Source organism: Symphodus melops, assembly GCF_947650265.1.
Source record: "Symphodus melops genome assembly, chromosome: 4".
NCBI lineage: Eukaryota > Metazoa > Chordata > Actinopteri > Labriformes > Labridae > Symphodus > Symphodus melops.
In genome coordinates this window covers 4,787,249-4,806,375 of record NC_136694.1, presented here as the reverse complement: position 1 = coordinate 4,806,375, position 19,127 = coordinate 4,787,249, and the positions used below count along the sequence as shown (strand labels likewise).

The following is a 19,127-nucleotide window of genomic DNA, read 5'->3' as shown; positions in this document are numbered from 1 at the left end:
CATTATATTTTGGTTAAAATTCACATTTTAGTGCTGTCCCCAGGTTTTCACTCATTGCTGTTACCCAAACATATTCCCCCTTCTAAAAAATTTGGAACATTTCATCAGTGACATGTTCTGCAGGAAGTGACATCATTTGGGCCTTCTGCAAGTCATGGCAAGACCAAAAGGAAGTAATCTCATTTGTTTTTCCTTAAATTTAAGGATATATTAGCTGCGTCAGAGACGGTCAATCTAAAAACTCAGTCCTGTTATCTAAATTATCTCTAAGACAATATTTGTTGATATCAAAAGTAAAATATTTAGTTAAATCCTAAGAATGTGCTCTATATACTCAAGATATTAGTACGGATGCTGAGTTGATAGATTTCACACAATTGGTCATTTTATGCTAAAAACTCATTGCTGTTACCCTCATTGCTGTTACTCAAACATAGAGTAACAGCAATGAGTAGGCTAGTGCTTTCTGATGCCCTTTTCTGTTAATTAAAAGAATACAATGAATGAATGAATTGAAATAATATAATGAATGGATGAGTATTATTAGTTTACATGATTGTATGCATTTTAAATGAAATAGGCTAAAGTTGTTGTCATCTGAGATCAGTTTTGTGAATCATAGTTACAGGGACCATTGAGCACTGCTGCTTAAGTATGATGGTGATCTATACCCTGGAGTCATCACAGACATGAGCGAAATGTATCAACCACATACATTGTTTTCTTAGTGAAAACAATGTATGTGGTTGATATTCCTTTAAACATGGTTTTAAAATGGCATTTGTGTTTTGGCAACAGCAGAGAAAAAAATGCAATGATAATAAACTTTCGATAGTTGCAATAAATTAAAAAAAGTAGCCTGAGATTGACCAGTGCTTATTTTGAATGAGTAAATGTGTATATTACTCAATTCTACATTGAAATGGAATGAAAAATTAATTTTAATTTTGAAGAGTTACGATGAGCAAATTGCACTCTTTTGGCGGAATGACCCAAATGATCATTATTGATCTTGTGGTTCTTTCTATATATATATACAAACAGAGTCATACAACATGAAATTTAGAGTCCAATAAATCACACTGTTAAGGGCTGATCAGCAGCTGTCTCCAACCCAGAACTGATTTTTAAAAAACGTTTCTGTATTTTATGATTGAAGACTTCAGACAATGCTGCAGTATTCAGTGGGCTCAGTGGGTGAGTCGGTTGTTAGTGAACAGGAAAGTGGGGTGGGTTCGATCTCCAGATCCTGCAGCCACATGTCTGATGTGACACCACACTGAACAACAAGTCGCTCCCGCTGCTTCTCCAGCCGTGTATGAATGTGTGTGAATGGGATGATGTGTGGATGTTTAGGTGTGAAAACACTTTGAGTAGGCAGAAGACCAAAAAGTCCATTTACCGTCACCAGTGTAATTCAGTGGCGTATCTGCGTAAGCCTCAATCTTCGCTTCTGTAAAGACATCGATGAAATTGGGTTTTGAATGATACATTAGGTTAAAAGCGTTTAAAAAATATCTTATTCTGAGTCCTATCTTTTTGGAGTGACTGTTAACATTTACAGTGAATTCAGTGATTTTGTAGTTAATATAATCCTCCCTTTCCCTCCCAGATGAAAAAAGCAATGCCTGAAAAGGATGTCTCACAAAGAAGATAATGAAGGAAAAAACAGGTAAGCAGAGCTAACAAAGCCATAGAGTAGAAGCCACTGGGAAATCATTTCATGTAAATCTAATGCAACATGACATTAAACACCTCTTTGACCGTCTTCCTTCAGCCCTCACCGCACTGAATTGTACAGCAGCATCCCTCGAACATGTCTGCCCATTGTGTACCACCCGGACTACAACATCACCTTCATGGGCCTTGAAAAGCTCCATCCATTCGATGCAGGGAAGTGGGGCAAAGTCATTCACTTCTTGAAAGGTAAGAGAATGAGAAACAGAGTGGTAGGTAGGGAGGACATTTCCCCGAGCTGATGTATATGGAATCACTCGGGGTGCATCAAAGAGGCAAAGAGAGGTAGGGGAGAGAGATGAGAGAGGTAGAGAGGTGAGAAACAGAAGCTGAAGAGGGGAAATTCAGAGCAATAGAGCTCAGATAATTAGAGAAAAAGTCCCTGTGGGAGTCTTTTCAGGTACAGGAGATGAGGCCAAGCACAGGTTCCAAGGCCGAGGGAAAACAGTGACTTGCTAACTGGCACGACTTCACACAAAGTTGTTGTCAAATTGCATCGTTGATTGTCTTTGCATTAAAAGTTCCCCCGCACTGCTTAATGAATTCACAAACTTTGAGAAGTTCAGAGTGCAAATGAAGAACTGAGCTCCTGCTGACAGGGAAAAACCTTTGATTTATTTTTATTTATTCTTGCAAAAAAAATGTTGTGACAGTGGATGGTACAGCAAACGCAGCCAGCATATTCAGAAACTCTCCCAGAGGAAGTTGTTATAGATTTGACTTTTTCCTACATTTCTTGAATTTCCCCCCAGGGACAAATAACGTTTTTTGAATTGAATTGAATTGAAAGTCAGAGACAGTTTTTCTTTTTGTGATTCTAATCCTGTTAAAATCGAGTTGTTATACTGAACACTAGCTCAAAGAGAACCTGACAAAGTGTCATGTCAGGGTCACATTCTGTGCTGTGAGTTAACGCACTGATGTGTCAATTACAGTGTAGTAAAGGGAGGGACAAAATAAGGCCTGAGCAATAGGACTTTAATGAAATGTCATATAATTTGAAATTTCACGATAAACATCGGCGTGTTTTTTTTACAGAGCATGTTCATTTTATTTTTGTTGGACTGTAAATATCCCTGAAGTTGAGCGCCGTCTCTTATCGACAGGGTTCTCGCCGTCCTTTGAGCCGGTAGGCTCAGCGTGTTCTTCGGCGTTTTCACCCGGCGACGTGACTGGCTGTTCGACGTCTTTCTTCTTCTCTTGAAAGTCGGATGGCAAATCCTGTTTAAGGCGCACTAGTGACTTACTGTGTCACTACTTCATGAACCCCCTGCTGTAGGGCTTCTGACATGGAAGAGGGTAACATGGACAGTTTTCAGTTCTATAATTATGGGTATATCAGTGACTCAGAGTCACTGTGTCAGGTGTCAGAACATTTTTTATTTCTAATATAAAGTAAACTGCAGCACTGAGACATTCTGGACAAGAGTCAAACATGGATTTGTTTCATCTCTGATCGTATGTTTGGTGGCCTTTTACTGAAACTTGAAATAAGAGTTCCAATACTTTTCAATAAATTGCAATGAGTGAATGTGCATCCATGAATTTGGTTAAACTTGGAGAATAAATCAAAATTACTTTTTCGTTGAAGTATTGTATTTTGATGTCATCTTTCATTTACAAGTTGACATTGTGCGTCTGACTGTTAATAAAAGACATCAACGTAAATCGAGTTTCTCCATTCAGCTCAACAATATCGACATTTCAGCTTTGGTCCATGTCGCTCGGTTCAAACGGTTTTGATTGATAACTTTGATATTTATTACCGTTCAGTGCACTGAAAACGTCAACTTGACCAGTAAAAGCAAACAAACAAAAACAAAAGAATTTCTTTTTTATTTCTTTTTTATATTTTGTTGTCCATTGCTAAGACTTGGAAATGAAACAACAGTAGAGAGTTCTGTCGTGACACGAATGTGTAAGCAGAGGACTGAATATGATGATGATGAAACTAACTGGTCAGGTTGGATGTCTGAGGAGGACTTATTTGACTGTTAATGAAATGACAGAAGTGTCAGCTTCACTCACTTTAAAATGATTGTTATTGTTCAAAAATAGAACTTGTTAGCGCCCTCTGCTGGTTAAACAATGTAACAGAGACCTGTAGCTCTCATTTCTGTACTACACTGTCTTGTCACTCACATTACAAATAGTATTTCAAATGAATACAATTCAAATGTATTGGTCAAGCTCGACTTAAATTGTCTCTTTTTTGGACAGTTAGTTTTCCTCGACGTTCGGCAGCAGAACTGCGGTGAACACGCACCCACTTAGTGCCAAACAGAGAATGTGGATTGGCTGCTTATGTTAAAAATCTATAAGACACAGTAGCTGAACCTGTTGGAATAAAAATCCTTTATTTAGTTCAGAGGAGTACATGTAGAGTAAGATCTTTATAGGAATGATTGTGACATCACACACACACACACACACACACTGTCTCTCTTTCAGAGGAGGAGTTCATCACTGAGGGGAAGCTGGTGGAAGCCCGTGAAGCTACAGAGGAGGATCTGCTGGTGGTTCACACCAAAGGCTACCTCAACAGATTAAAGGTCTCTGTTTTCTCTTTACACCGCCAGCCTTCACTACAACGCTTATGACCACAGCAGGGCATTCATTTCTTTTTTTCTTCAGCGTCTGGGTCTTTTGTGCGTCACTACTTAGAATTCAGACGGTGAGAAATCCACCAGGATGTTTTAAGTGATGTATTATTACGATGAAAAGATACTTGGAATTTGATTCAAATGGGTAAACGTTTACTTAGTCTGTCATTTGCCTGCGATGGAATCATTTATTTATTTATCTTTAAATGTAATGTTTGTGTATAGGGACATAAGAAACAGTAAACTAAGGCAACACTACAGCATGTATAGCAGAGCTGTGCTCAGAAAGTCCAGATGGCAATATACTGTAGTTTCATATGCTCCTTGCAAATACACGTATCGATGCAGATGTTACAGAATCCATATGGCTGCAAAGCTGTGATGACCGTTTTCAATCTGAACACTTAACATATGGTACAGTTCACAATAACACCATCGCCAAAGCTCTGGGATTAACATATGTTGATGTCTCTCTAGGACAGGGGTGTCAACGGCCAGATACCTGAGACTTTTAGACGTCTCCCTGCTCTAACACACCTGCTTTAAACCCATGTGTCGTCATCAAGCTCTGCAGAAGCCTGATAACGAGCCGCTCATTGGTTTCAGCTGCGTTAGAGCAGGGAGACATCTAACAGTCTGAGGAAGCCGGCCCTCCAGGACTGGAGTTTGACACCCCTGCTCTAGGATCTCTGAGGATGTGAAATGAAGGCGGTTTGTAGGATCCTTAAAATTCCTCTGCTCTTATTTTCTAACTCACAAACTGTTTGAGTGAATTCTGTGTGGGACATGGTCTGCATGCAAAATCATATTCATATCCGGATGGGTATCGTAATGTGGCCTCTGTATCGTGATACATATCATATCGTGGGAAATACCCAGCCCTAGCCCTAATGTATATCCTGAGCTAAATGGTAAATTGTTCTCTTAATGGGCCTTTGAAACAGACAAAAATCAACTAGATAGATAGCTAGATAGATAGATAGATAGATAGATAGATAGATAGATAGATAGATAGATAGATAGATAGATAGATAGATAGATAGATAGATAGATAGATAGATAGATAGATAGATAGGTAGGTAGGTAGGTAGGTAGGTAGGTAGGTAGGTAGGTAGGTAGGTAGGTAGGTAGATACTTTATTGATCCCGAGGGAAATTCAAGACAAGTGTAACAATCATACGACAGAACAGAACAATACAGTATACCAATGACCATGTAGCGATGACAAGGTCAAAAAATGTTAAAAATATGGCTAAAGACCTCCTTAATCTATCGAAGGATATAGTCCTGATGATTTAATAAAGTCCAGAACCGGATCTCGATTAAATTTGGCTTTGAAAAAAGAAGATATCAGCAAAAGAATGCAAGCAAAGCAGAGAGAAAGAAGAAAAAGCGTCTGCACTGTAAGGAAGCAGGAAGTAGAAGCCCAAAGGTCGTGCATGACGACAGACTGAGTTTAAAGTCATCCCCTCTGCAGCTCAGGCGCTCCACATTTTGATCCCCTGAACAACGAAGGCTGTTTGTCCGAGTGAAGATTGGAAAAAAAAAGAAAGATGCTCCGTGTGTTACAGAACCTGATACTGTAAGTGGAACCACAGGGTCACAGAGCACCGGAGCAGCCTGATGATAAACGATAGTACAAAGTTCTCATTGAAATACGGTGGCTTAATCATCGGGGAGAATTAGACCCTCATTTAAATCAATCATGTAAAGCATATTCAGGAGACAGCCACTTTTAATTGCAGTCAGTAAGACCTTATTTGCCTTTTGAATTGAGTTTATTAGAAGACAAGGTTTTGGTGCCAGCCTTTTGAAGGTCTCGTTCTCATCTCAGGATCTGAACTCAGTCTTGCCTCTTTAAGCTGCAGCCTCCCCAGTGTTACGGTCTCGCCGAATTACACGGCACCTGCACACAGGTGGAGGATTTCTCGTTGACACTTATGATGTTGGTCTACTCTAGGCCTTATCCTGCCTTGGTCCTGGTCTTGATCCGGTCTCTATCCCTGCATGTTTGTTGTCTTGGTCTCGTTTAGTCTGGTTTTGACTATACAGCACTAGTACCAGGCAGCAGCTCCCTCTGACATCAGCACATTTCATACCCTCAGTGATTTAAAAAACGAAGACATTGTTGAAATCTTTCATACAGTGATGATGAACTGATAACAGTCCTTAATATCATATTCTCAGACTCTGCAGCCTGTTTATTCTCTCTTTGCTCGACTGCTGGAGGGCCAACCGCTCACAGACTAAGAGTCACATTTTACTTTGAAGAGCCACATCATACACACGGGCACACATGAACATCCTCCTGCCCCTTCACCTTCCTCTCTAGTTCCCTCTCACACACTGATTTCAAATCTAAAAAACAACAATGCACAAACATGCACATACCCTCACACACACACACACACACACACACACACACCTTCACACACATTCACACACACACACACACACACAGAGGCATACACACACACCCTCACACAGACACACAAACGTGCACATACACACACACACACACACACACACACACACCTTCACACACACACACCCTCACACACACACACACACAGACGCATACCTCTGCTCGGGCACACACACTGTAAATGTCACACCAACATGATATTGACCAAAAAAGCCCCTAAAACCAACAAAGACCACAGACCGGTCATAGTCAACAATGAATAGTGTGTGTACTGTGTCACACACACAAACTCTCAACACAATCAATTCCACAAACAAAAGCATAACAACTTACAAAAACGTCCACTCCACGCAAACAAAATACGGGAAAATCATCGATATTCTGGATATTGAGTTTTATTTTGAAATGGACCAGATGTTCTGTGCGTTTCTTTGCCTGACTTCCTGTCCGGTTTGTCATATTCTGTCCAGCGTGACGCGTGCCGTTGAAAGTAGACTTAGCGTATTTGAAACGGAGCAGGGGGCGGTGACACACTCCAGAGACGGACCTCAGCGCCCGCTGTGTGAACATGATGACTGACGAGGGTAGCAGCTAAGTATCCCACAGTGAGGTGCGGGGCGCTGACGGACCGCCGAGCGCACAGAGCACGTGTGAATTACTGAATGTTAAACACAAACTAAAGATGAACACAAGAAATTTGATTTAAAGTGAGGAGCCGCATGAGACCGGGCAAAGAGCCGCAGGTTGGTCATCCCTGCTTTACTGCATACAGAGCGATTTGTCAGAGGGCCCTGGAGAAGCATCTCACTACTCTGTTGTGTATTTGCATTATTCTCTGCCATTAAATTGTGTATGAGACTCGAGGCTCAAGTCGGCACACTGACAACGTTGTTATCTCTTTCTGTAGTCACCGCTTGAACATCTTAATATCCAAACTCTGCTGGGTGCAAATTAAACCTGTTTGAGTTTCCCTCTGTGATTTTTGTCTAGCCTATGAGCTCACAGAGAAGGCTTCCACACGCTGCATCTAATCCTTTTCTGTTTCACTTTAGTGGTCTTTGGTAGTGGCAACCATCACAGAAATCCCACCCCTCATGTTGCTGCCTAATTTCCTGGTGCAGCGGAGAGTGTTGAGGCCGTTGCGGACACAGACTGGAGGAACAATAATGGTAGGACATCTCCTAGATTCATTTCCTTTTTTATGTGTTTGCCTGCAGCTGATAATATTAACATATTTTATCCATCTTCTTCTTATCAAGCATCATTTGTCAAAGGGAATAAATCCTGATAATGATCTGCAGTGTGGCGCTATCAAATAATGAAGTGGTCCAATACTGTCTCTGTAACCTATAGGATATTACCAGCTCTTCAGGTGCACCAAAGATCACGGATGCACAATCTCAGCAGCACAAAAAAAACATGAAGGATTTATCATTTGAACAGAAGTTGAAGAGATTTCCTAGAAATACAGATTTCCTTTCTTAAATATCTCAACATCGTACTCTCCACCTTTCCTGTTGCAATTCCACTACCAATGATAAGCCTGAAATATGACTTCTCTTCTCCTGAAATAAAAATCTCATTGTGGTGTTACATGTTACAAAGATAGCCCATTGTGTCAACAAAGGTGAGATGACTGTATGAGATGATACTTCTGGTTGGCTGTTGCCATGACAATCCATAAGGGACGAGAACGAGGAAAGCTTTTTGGGGCCCCATCACATTTTGAGGTCCCATGGAGGTTAGTTAAAAAAAACATGGTCCATCCTTATTATAAGCAACAATGACCACATTTTTGTTTTTCACCTACACACTCATCATTACCTCTGAAAGCAACACAAACACACATTGTGTTCATTGTTGCTTCTGGTGTCAAACCTGTCTTCTTAAAATGATAGGAGACTTTATTCATTTTTTTGGAAAGGTACTGACTTAAGCGAGCTCAGTGAACTTTTATGCAAGTTATGGTGGATTAACTGTAACTTCAGGACCTGTTAGGATGCCCGAAAAGAAAGATAAAGTAAAAGATGGAGCTGACTGAGCCATCTGACCCTAAGAAGAACTTATTAACAAACTCATTTCTGTCCACTCCAGAGGCTGAGGGGAGCCAGGCCGGGGGAACTAATGTGAGACCAGGAGGTCTTCTGGGTCTTTTAATGATATTCTGAGAGGACCCATTCACTGGGCTTTGATGCAGGCAGACCTGGCTGTTATGCACTATATAGTAATAATACACTTCTCTACTCTTCTGGTCTTATAGTCTATGTATTTGTATTTTGTGTTTGATTAATTAAATTAAATTTAACTCTCTGCATCGTTGCCTATATGTACAGATGACGTTAAGGTATACATATGAAACAGGAGAGGTCACCTGGTGAAGTTAAACCTTAAGTAGATGTTTTTCCCCCTGAGAACTGTAATGCAAACATGAAGGAATAAAGGAAGTAGGGGATAAAAATCAAAGTGTTACAAATCATATATTTTTGTAGATTTTCACTGTAAAGGGGAACCAGGGTAAGTCGACGCCTGTTATTGGGGGTCCAGTGATTTTAACACAGCATGTTTCCTTAATGTCTGATCATATAGTGAGGTCATTCTGTCACATTGGACCTTTAATAGTAGATATGGTAAGTATGTCTTGAACAACATATGAGACAATCAGTCTTTAAATCAAAGCTTACAGATTGGGGAGCTATGCTGGTAATTGAAAATCAAACTGTGGCTGTTTAGATGGAGTAGCTCCTCTTTGCTCTGCAGAGCTAGCATGCTGTCCCTCCTTCACCAGTGTTTGCAGAACTGGGCTCTCTAGCTCTCTAACTAGTCCTCTCAAATCTCTGTAATTGTAATAGCATTATAGAATTAAAATGTAATACACATCTAGTTTCTTGAAATAGTAGTGGAGCTACACTAATATATTATTTAGTAATGTTGTACATCCAACACTGATGATAAGTCAAAGACAAAGGATCAGACACAGGATGGGGCAGGTATAAGTACACTGAATAGACGTCCTCTTGTAGACTGTAATCTCCAGGCACAAAGAGCTGCCAGAATTAACATGCTGCCACTGTGATGCAGGATAAAGTTAGAGAGCGAAGCCCTTCAGATACAAGTTGTCTGAGCTGAAATTGTGTCAGCAGAAGAATGAGAGTTCATGTACAATGGCTGAGTCAAGAGAAAATACTAAAGAAAGAACATTAGAGAGCTGAGTACTGAGCCCTGAAGTGAAAGGTAATAGGACTCCACTTAGAGCACCTTTCAAGTCTTTCACACTAGTCTCAACACTATGTGCCATTTATGCTATTCAAACTCACCTTCATTTACCAAGGGCACATCATGTACTGTTGTGGTACACGTACACGTACACGTACGCACAGATAAGGAGAACAAGTGAACACAACTGAATGTTTTATAGTTCTCTTGTAAGTACAAGGACACTTCTTATACGTGACGACTTAAGTGTTGTGAGTATTTTCACATAAAACATCCCAATGTAAACTACAAACAAGGATTGAACCACCGGTCTTCAAATTAAAAGCCTTTTCTATCCAAAGTAAATCAGTAAAGAGGATAGGGGGGAACTCACAGTGTTACTCACTAGCGTTACAGTACTTTGCTGTAAGATGTAGCGATCCGATCAGAGGTAACAGTTAACATCCAGCTGATTTTTCTGTGACACAGTTGTCCATTATTTGAACCTTCGTTTAAAGGAAGAATGTGCGACTTTCTGTGCATAAATACAATCATGTCTCTCGGAGTCATGTTTATCTACAATGAGTCGGAAGTGCGAGTCCTGCCAGCTGTGTTGTTGTTGAGCCCTTGTTTACATCATGTTTATGAACGGATTGGCTGGCTCCTCCCCATTAGCATAAAATCTGTTTTAGTCAAAGACTAGTAAAAATAAGAATAACATAATTCAGACTTATTTTAATATCATATAAGCATCTTAAGATCCCAGCCAGGTTGTCACAGCATCAAGGCCACAGGCACTTGCAGCTCAAGCCAAGGACAATTCGGTCCACTACTTGCACCCTGTTATATGAAACTAATTAAAATCGAACGATTTTCTGTATCTGTTTTGTCTTTGTGTTAGGCTTCGGTGCGTTTCAGTACAATTGATCATTATAATAAAGTAGAAGGTTTATTTTTGGCCTTTATTGATAGTGAAGGACAGTGGATAGAGTCGGAAACAGAGAGAGAGTAGGGAGAGACATGCGGCAAGGTGGCCACAGGCCGGACGCGAACCCGGGCCGCCCGCGCGAGGAGCAAAGCCTCGCTACATAGGGCGCGTGCACTGCCGCTGCGCTATCGGCGCCCCTGAAGACTGGGTCATTTTTAACATAGTCAAAGTATTGCACATGTTGACAACCTCAGTAACTTTATTGGATTGTTTCCACGTTTTTCTTTCAAGTACATTTAAATTCTTTAACGACGAGGCACAGCAGTACACTTCTCTTGTCTCATTTAGAAAACAAGAAGAATTTCAGTTGACTTTATCTACCTCTGTTCCATGTTAATGTCTGGATTGAATGTTTTGCTCCTACAAAATCTCTTGTTTCAATTTGTATTGATGTAAAGCAGTTTACTCCATTTTCAGATGAACACAGGGAGACACTAAAAGCCACTTTTGGTTAAATTGTTGTAGAAACCGAACAAGAGGAACAAACAGTCAACAGAAAACTCATGTGGTGGAAAAAAGAACAATGTCACAGTGTGTTGTATGTACTCCATCTATTTGATCCAAATACAAACAATGGTAGAGCTAGCATCATGCAAAACAGTCTTTTTACTCGGCGTCTGATGGTTTGATGGAGTCGAGGAGATCCAATTAGAGGGTTGTAGTAAAATGTCCCTGGCACTCTCACTGCTTACTCTAAGTGCTTGTTTTCCAGAGAAGAGTCTCGGAGCCCTGGCCCGAGTGTGTGCACACATGCTGATGTGTTATTACTCATCCATCAGAGACACATATTGGCATTTACACACAATCTTCTCATCTCATATCTCCTCACCTCAGGAGTCCTGCATGCTTAGCTCCAGGAGTACAACACAGCGAAGCCCACGTTTTCACCCTGGAAACAAAATCTTGACTTGCCTGGGACCGAGGCGCCCACCACTCTGCCTGTTATAATCTACTCAGTGGAAAGAAGATTACAGTCACATGTGTACATTAATTCATTACATTTTTGCTGTCAGTCCTTTAAAGCTGTGAAGCTCTTAAAATGTTTTGAGACTTTATCCATAGAGAAGTTTTACCTAGATAAGCCCTCAGTGGTTTCTTTCTATAGAGGATGAGCCAGTGGAGCATCCAGCCTCAAATAACACCCTCCTCATGCGTGTCCATGCACTTCTCGATGAAGTTGATCATCATGTGAGACAAACCCTGCACGTCTCTCTTTTCTCAGTAATAATGCTCTCAGGAGCAGGTCGAGCATATATATGTGAGCCGTGTGAGTCCTTGAAGTAAATGCAGAACCACACACGGTCGTTTCATAGATGAGTGTTCTGCTCCAGCCACTACATTTACATGGAAACACATTAGTTCATTATTGGCTTTGGAAGAGCAACATGTCTTCCTTCTCTGATGGGTGAAAGAAATCTGTGTTCTGTGTCGAATTACATCATATCTTAATGAACAGCAGTTTATCTATCAACACTGTACTGCTACTGTTACTAGTTGACAGATGTTCCCTGTGTATGGGGGAGGGTATACACAATTAACACAACTAATAATCAATCTGCAGCTTTACCATCATGTAAATGGTGATTACAAAGGTGATTTTTTTTTTTTTGTATTGAGCGATGGGGCAGATTTGAACCCAGGCCCGCACACACATTAACCACTAGGCCCCTGGCACCCCATTAATTGAATGTTTGGGGGTCAAAATAATATACCACCTTCCTTATAATATACCATTCATTGTGCTACTTTTAATGCAACGTTGACATTCATGAATACCTTATTTATATACCAATATCATATTGAGAGATAAAGCACTCAGTGCTTTAAGTCAAGTCAACCCTTTTCTTTGGGCAGACTGAAACTTGAAAGTTTTGCTTTCATGTTTGAAATACAAACACACACTGGTAAGTATTCAACTGGACATTAGTCATAGGCGATGATTGAGAGGGATTATGTTTGTATGAGCTGGGAATATGCCTTGATGAAGTGGCTGTGGCTCAGTTGGTAGATTTGAAAGTCTGAAGCGGATGATTGATCCTCAGCTCCTGCAGCCACATGTTCTATGTATCCTTGGGCAAGACACTTAACCCCTTTGTCTCCTGCTGGTTCAACCGCGGGCGGGATTAGTTAATACTAACAGGCATGTTACATAGCCGCCTCTGCCATCAGTGTGTAGGTGTGACTCTGTGGTGTAAAAGCGCTTTTAGTGGTCAGAAAACAAGAAACATGCTATGCAAGCTCAAGTCCATTTACCATCTCTCATTCTGCCTTAAAGCTTTTCATTGACTCTCAGTAATAAAAGGGCTGTGGGGGCTCATTTGTGTTCTCCTGGGACACTATGACACGACTTGAAGAGCCACACATTGGCTGTAATTTTAGACACAGAATTGTTTTTTATTGCCAAGTACATTTACGAGGAATTTGTCTTGTTCTATTGGTGCAAAATAAAAAAACAAGGCTAAAATAACAAGTACTTAAATAAAATAGAATAAAATATTTTTATTTAAGTAAAATAAGATAAACATCAATAGATGATTAAGAAAAATACAATTTGACAACCATGACCTTCTAATTATAAACCACTGGTTTGAACTCAGGCTGGGTGGAAGCGTTTCTTTGCCTATAGATCAGGGATCATACACTCAGCTGCTGATGCTTTGAACTGACCAGCCTTTTTCAGACACCATTCTTAAACAACTCAAGATCTCCTGAGGAATCCTTTCATGTATCTATGTTAGATCGTCTATTTAAATACTTTAAATTCATACAACATGGTTTAAGGTCAGATTTACTGAAGTGGAAATCTAACAGTAGTGTAGGTTATTCCATTCAGCATATAGAGAGTTACATCATGATATGAGCCCTGCACTGAAAAGCTGTAATTGAAGTCATTGCCTGGAGACAGATTTCTAATTTCACAAAAGCTGGCAGATCATTATTTTTCTGAATTTTTGTGTTTATCTTTAAAAGGTCATTTGGCTTTTTTTAATTTTGGATTATGTTTCTTCCGGAAAGGTCATATTCATACATGTATATGTTAATGATGAAAAATGAAATGTAATGTTTTGTCTTTCACAGGCAGGAAAACTGGCTATGGACAAAGGATGGGCCATAAATGTAGGTAAGTTCCTACCAGGTACAGACACTCATACATCATGAAATAAAAACTGCTCTCCACTTTTCCGACTATTCATTGGAAAACATTTAAATCCATCGCGTCATAGTGAGCTGTAGCTCAGGTTTGTTCTCTGAAGATCGGCTCCTTCAGTCTTCATGACAAAGACACTGACACCTAACTGCTGTACAGCCATCATGGCCAGCTTTAATGCTTATTGTCTTAAAATCTCACCAAGCAATAATTGACAATACAGGTGGTGGGAATCACCAAAGTCCCCATGATACGATGTGATCACAATCCTTGAGCCTTAATAAGCTCTTATTGCGATTTTAAACATTTTGCGATATGCTGAGAATTGCAATTCAATTCAGTATAATCAGAGGCTGGGCTTACAATATTTTGCTTATGTCCTTCCCAATGACATCCTTATCCTGAAACATAATACATCTCCTTCTGACTTCCTGCCATCAGTGATAAGATGGAGAGAACACGAGGGTCTTTGGCTGACAAGCCAGGGTCATCCTTCACACCTCCACTTAGTGCCAAGCAGGAAACAAAAAAAGCTGCATCAGACATTTGACTTCGTAGCTTCTGCTTACTCAGCTCCTTCACACGGCCTCTTGTAGAATCTGCGGGACAGATTGTTCTGCATCAATAAACAGGATTTTAATATAGATATAAAGGTTATTCAAATGCTTGTGACATTTGCATATGTGTGCCTCCACGCAGGCGGGGACGCTGAGGCTTTGGAACGGGTGTTTTTAGCAAGACAGGCAATAACTGATAATCATATTTCACCGGTTTCCTTTCTTGCCTTTATTAAAATTCTACTCTACCCTATGCTTTAATGAACATGAGCACAGCGGAGCAGAGGGGACAATAACTCTTGACCTAAATTAATGGTTATCTTCTCTATTTAAAAAAAAAACCAGTCTCTTCACAGTCTCTCCCTTCATCCCTGTACATCGCTCTCCAAGCATTTAAGGAGCCACTGAATGGACCATTTCTGATGTCAGCACAGCTATTGTTGTTCCTCAGGGGAACAGCAGACAATTTTATAAACTGCAATAAACTCAATAACAGTGTATTTTAAGTTCCCTATTATGGCCATTTAGAATAATGGTGTGATAGGACCTTCTCTGCGTGTCTAATGGCCTCAACACTGAGCCAGTGGATTTTCTCTTTCCCAGGAGGGGGCTTCCACCACTGCTCAGGGGACAAGGGAGGGGGCTTCTGTGCCTACGCCGACATCACTCTGGCCATCAAGGTAAGTCTAATGTCAAGCACAATATAGAAAGAGTCACTCGAATAGTTAACTGTGGCTTTAATGGAATTGGACACAAAAATGAAATGATTTGAAGAATTTAAGAGTAAGACTTTTTTTTGTAAAAACAAAGTCAAAAATTCTTTGGAAAAAAAATCTTCAGGCCCTGAAACATCAAGCAGACACTAAAAAACAACATGTGACAAAGTCCACAAGTGGCGTCGCCTCAATTCACCTTTTGTCTCTGCCAGAAAGTTGCACTTGAACACACCGCAAGGACAACGTACGCTCTGCGCATGCGTGAGAGGAAATAAGTCCCCATGCCAGCAGGGACCATTTTCACATTTATCGGTAGCCTACTAATTTAAAATGATGTCTAATAGAAAGGTTGAAAGAAGCTCTGGGGTTGTTTGCCCTTGATCTTTTAGTGGATAAGGAGAAAAAGAGGCGGGGCTGACAAATAATGGATACTACAGCGGCATGTTCAAGTGGCTTTATCGAACCTGTGTCGCGAGCTGGAGATACATGAAACCCCTGAACAGCCAATCAGAGTAATTCCTCTCACCAACGCCCTGAATCGTCCAAAAAGACCGGTGCCGGTCCAACTCGAACCGAGGGGCCTTTAAGGTTCTAAAAGTGAATTGGCTGATTTATCCTCAGCTCAAACATGTATCAGAGAAGTTATACAGTATGTTTCTGTAACTGTAACAGGCCTCATATAACACATTGAACTTACAGATATGACAAATATTCTCATAAACTTTCCTGGATTGATTGATGCCTCATTCTGTAAAGATGCGTTGGTTGCTCAAAAGGGGAAACACGCTTAAACTACCAAAATGGCTGCAAGTTCAGCAATGATGCAAATTCAGAAATACATTAAGAGTACTGCTTGTTAAAAAAAAATTGACTATAGAGTAATTTAAATAAATTCCTGAACAAGGAGCCAGAAAATCAGCTAAAGCTCTTTATACACAGAGAGTGAGTGACGGCACAGTATCTCAGTTTTTCAGCCTTTGTACAGTCTGTGATTGTTACACAGGGCTCTGGTGTTCATAGAAGAGAAGCTACATTTGAGTGAGCTTCACATACAGATTGTGTCCTGTTGGATGTGCCATTCACACAGACACTGTCCTCTCTGTATTGTCTCCGTTCCTGCCTCCCTCATGGTTCAGGGCTGGAACGACTCTGTTCCTTTTACACTCAAGGCAAGCCACATTCAGGCCTAACCTAACCAAGGCCCACCTTGAACAGGATGTGTAAAAGAGACAGAGTCACTCACAAAGCCCCCCCAAAAACACACTGTCCTGATTCCATGCTGCGTATTAAAATGATGCTTGCATTTCTTATTTAACTTAAATCTGTTTGACTCAATATTGACTTGTTCTTCCCATTTTGACTCTAAAGGAAATGTTTCTGCTTGATTTTACGCAGGGAAGGTAATTCTACAGAGTAAATGTCACCCAAGGAAAATGCAAACATCGGGCTTCTGTAGTTTGCTTGTCGTCATTTTATGCACATTTTGTTAGAGCGTTGTACCTGTTGACAGTCATAAACAATAACTGCAAATTACCGACAATCTTCTAGATTTCCTGGTTTGCTTTTCTAGATCATATAGAGGCATCATCATATATTTGAGAACCTGTATGACTGAAGAAAATCTTTAAAGAGTTTTAGGGTAAGTGAGAAATGTCAACATGAAGCTGGAAGGATGACCTATTCACACTGCTGTTCCGGGATTCCCGGGAGAAATCAAATGTTTTTGACCATTTATTTTCCAGTTTCTCTTCGAGAGAGTGGAAGGCGTCTCCAAGGCAACCATCATCGATCTGGATGCTCATCAGGTGAGCCCACATCATTACATCTGTCAATGTGCATCAGAGCTGAGAGGCTGACACCAATCAATGAGGCTCCCTGTGGCTTCAATTGGTCCTCACTGTCATATTCTGTGGAATATATCTAAAAAAACATCTCCACTGGCACACAGCTGAGTGCTCACTAGTTTATCAATACAATGCACTCAGTGTTTCCCCGGACACAACCGCCCACCACTCCAAAAGAAAGGCACAAAGTAATGAGCTAATGGAAGGTGATTTATGTGCACTTTTTTATTTTAGCAGATCACATGTTTATCCTCCTGTAGAGCAGTGATTCTCAGAGACTGGTCAGAGATTCTATTTGGGCCGCCAAATAAATATGCAAAATCACGTAGTCTTTTAAGGTTTATATTTGCAGTACACATTGGAGCCACATGAGGTGCCGCAACTCTACCAAACTCATTGTGAGCCTGAAGTTAGCAACAAGAAATGGATGCTTGGCTAATTAAAAAGAAAGAACAAGCTAAAAAAAACAGGCTACAGCTAATGCTCGCCAACCTATCGCCTGCTAAGTTAGCCAGCATACGAATGAGGGAATGAACCAATCCCTGCTCTGCAAATAATAGCCAAAGACCCAGCTAAAAGTGATGGATTGTCATTTTCAAAAACAAGAACTTTCAGAACAAAAGTTTGGGGAAACACTGCTGTAGAGCCTGTTGAGGAACACATTTCCACAACTGTTTGGGTTGGTAGTATACATCCAGCATGGATATAAGCTGTTAGACAACAGGCAGGTCCTTCACATAGAGTCACTAAACTGCATGACTGAGCTGGGTACCTTTTGAGTTACTGTGATAGGTGGAGTCTAAGTCTGGATCAGACTCTGTGTCTCTTAGTGTCAGATCATAACGTGTGCTGTGCATCGCAAAGATGTTGTAAGTGAAAAAGAAGTCTCCCTTGTTTAAAAAGAAAAATGTGTAATAATAATAATACATTTGATTTATACAGCGCTCTTATAAATACTCAAAAGAGCTTAACAAGGACCGTCATAATGGTGGAAGCAACACCATAAAGATATGATGTAAAAGAAGGAGGATGAGAGTTGAGATTGTTGGCGGTGTTTAAGAGGGGAGGGTTTCGGGATTTTCTTGAAGGAAGTGAGTGTGGGGAGTCTTTGATGTTTATCCGGAGTGAGTTCCAGAGGGTTGGAGGAAGAAGAGAATGCTCTGTCCCCCTAACTCATGAATCATTTGGTACAAAATGGTGTTCAGATTGTGTTTAAAATACTCCACTGTGTCAGACATGAATCATGCAGAAATAAAACTGTCACTTATTAATTACATAATATCCACCCCCTCCTGTGTACAGCATATAAGCGCTAGCCATCGTCTCTTATTGTAAACTGAAATATGTTCAGATTTCATTTCTATGTTTGTAAAGTAACAAGAATTTTATCTTCTTATCCTGATTGTTTAAAGAACATATGTTTCTAAGAAACGGTTTAAAATACGAACAAAACATGCTTTGACACTTTCCTTTTATTTATGTCAACTTTGAACATGATGGGGAGCACATGAAGCAGATTCATGCTTTTTATACTGAACTGTGAAATGTAGGTCACTGTTAAAAACAAGCGCGTCTTCACTCTCTACTCACTAGCTGTTTTATGATGCACCAATATACCGAGGTGAATTCTCTATCTGAGATGTACTTGGCGGTCCAAGACTCTGATTCTGATTTATCAGCTAAATGTTGGTGGACTGAGCTCATCCTGGCTTTAAAGAATAATGACTCAACATTTTTGGATGTCTGATTATCATATTTTATTCCTACTTTGGGTTTTAAGCATCATGACTTGTACCCCCCTCTAATTAGCCCTGAGAACTGTTTTAAAACTGATGATGTTTCAAGGCTCCGGAGGTCCATGGCTATAATCCAGAAGTGAAGCATTTACTTTTTGAGCTCTGGCTCAATGGTAATGAT

At 40.4% G+C, this 19,127-nt stretch overlaps 1 protein-coding gene across 1 annotated transcript in view; it reads left to right on the top strand.

Annotated features, from left to right (window-relative positions):
- The window catches only part of hdac11 (histone deacetylase 11), a 32,312-nt gene that overhangs the window by 1,062 nt on the left and 12,123 nt on the right, over positions 1-19,127 (top strand). The window contains exons 2-8 of the mRNA XM_079341137.1: positions 1,613-1,672; positions 1,778-1,926; positions 4,189-4,289; positions 7,818-7,934; positions 14,024-14,066; positions 15,254-15,330; positions 17,109-17,171. Coding sequence (XP_079197263.1) covers positions 1,638-1,672; positions 1,778-1,926; positions 4,189-4,289; positions 7,818-7,934; positions 14,024-14,066; positions 15,254-15,330; positions 17,109-17,171 — 585 coding nt within the window. The 5' untranslated portion in view covers positions 1,613-1,637. The remainder of the gene's footprint in view (positions 1-1,612; positions 1,673-1,777; positions 1,927-4,188; positions 4,290-7,817; positions 7,935-14,023; positions 14,067-15,253; positions 15,331-17,108; positions 17,172-19,127) is intronic.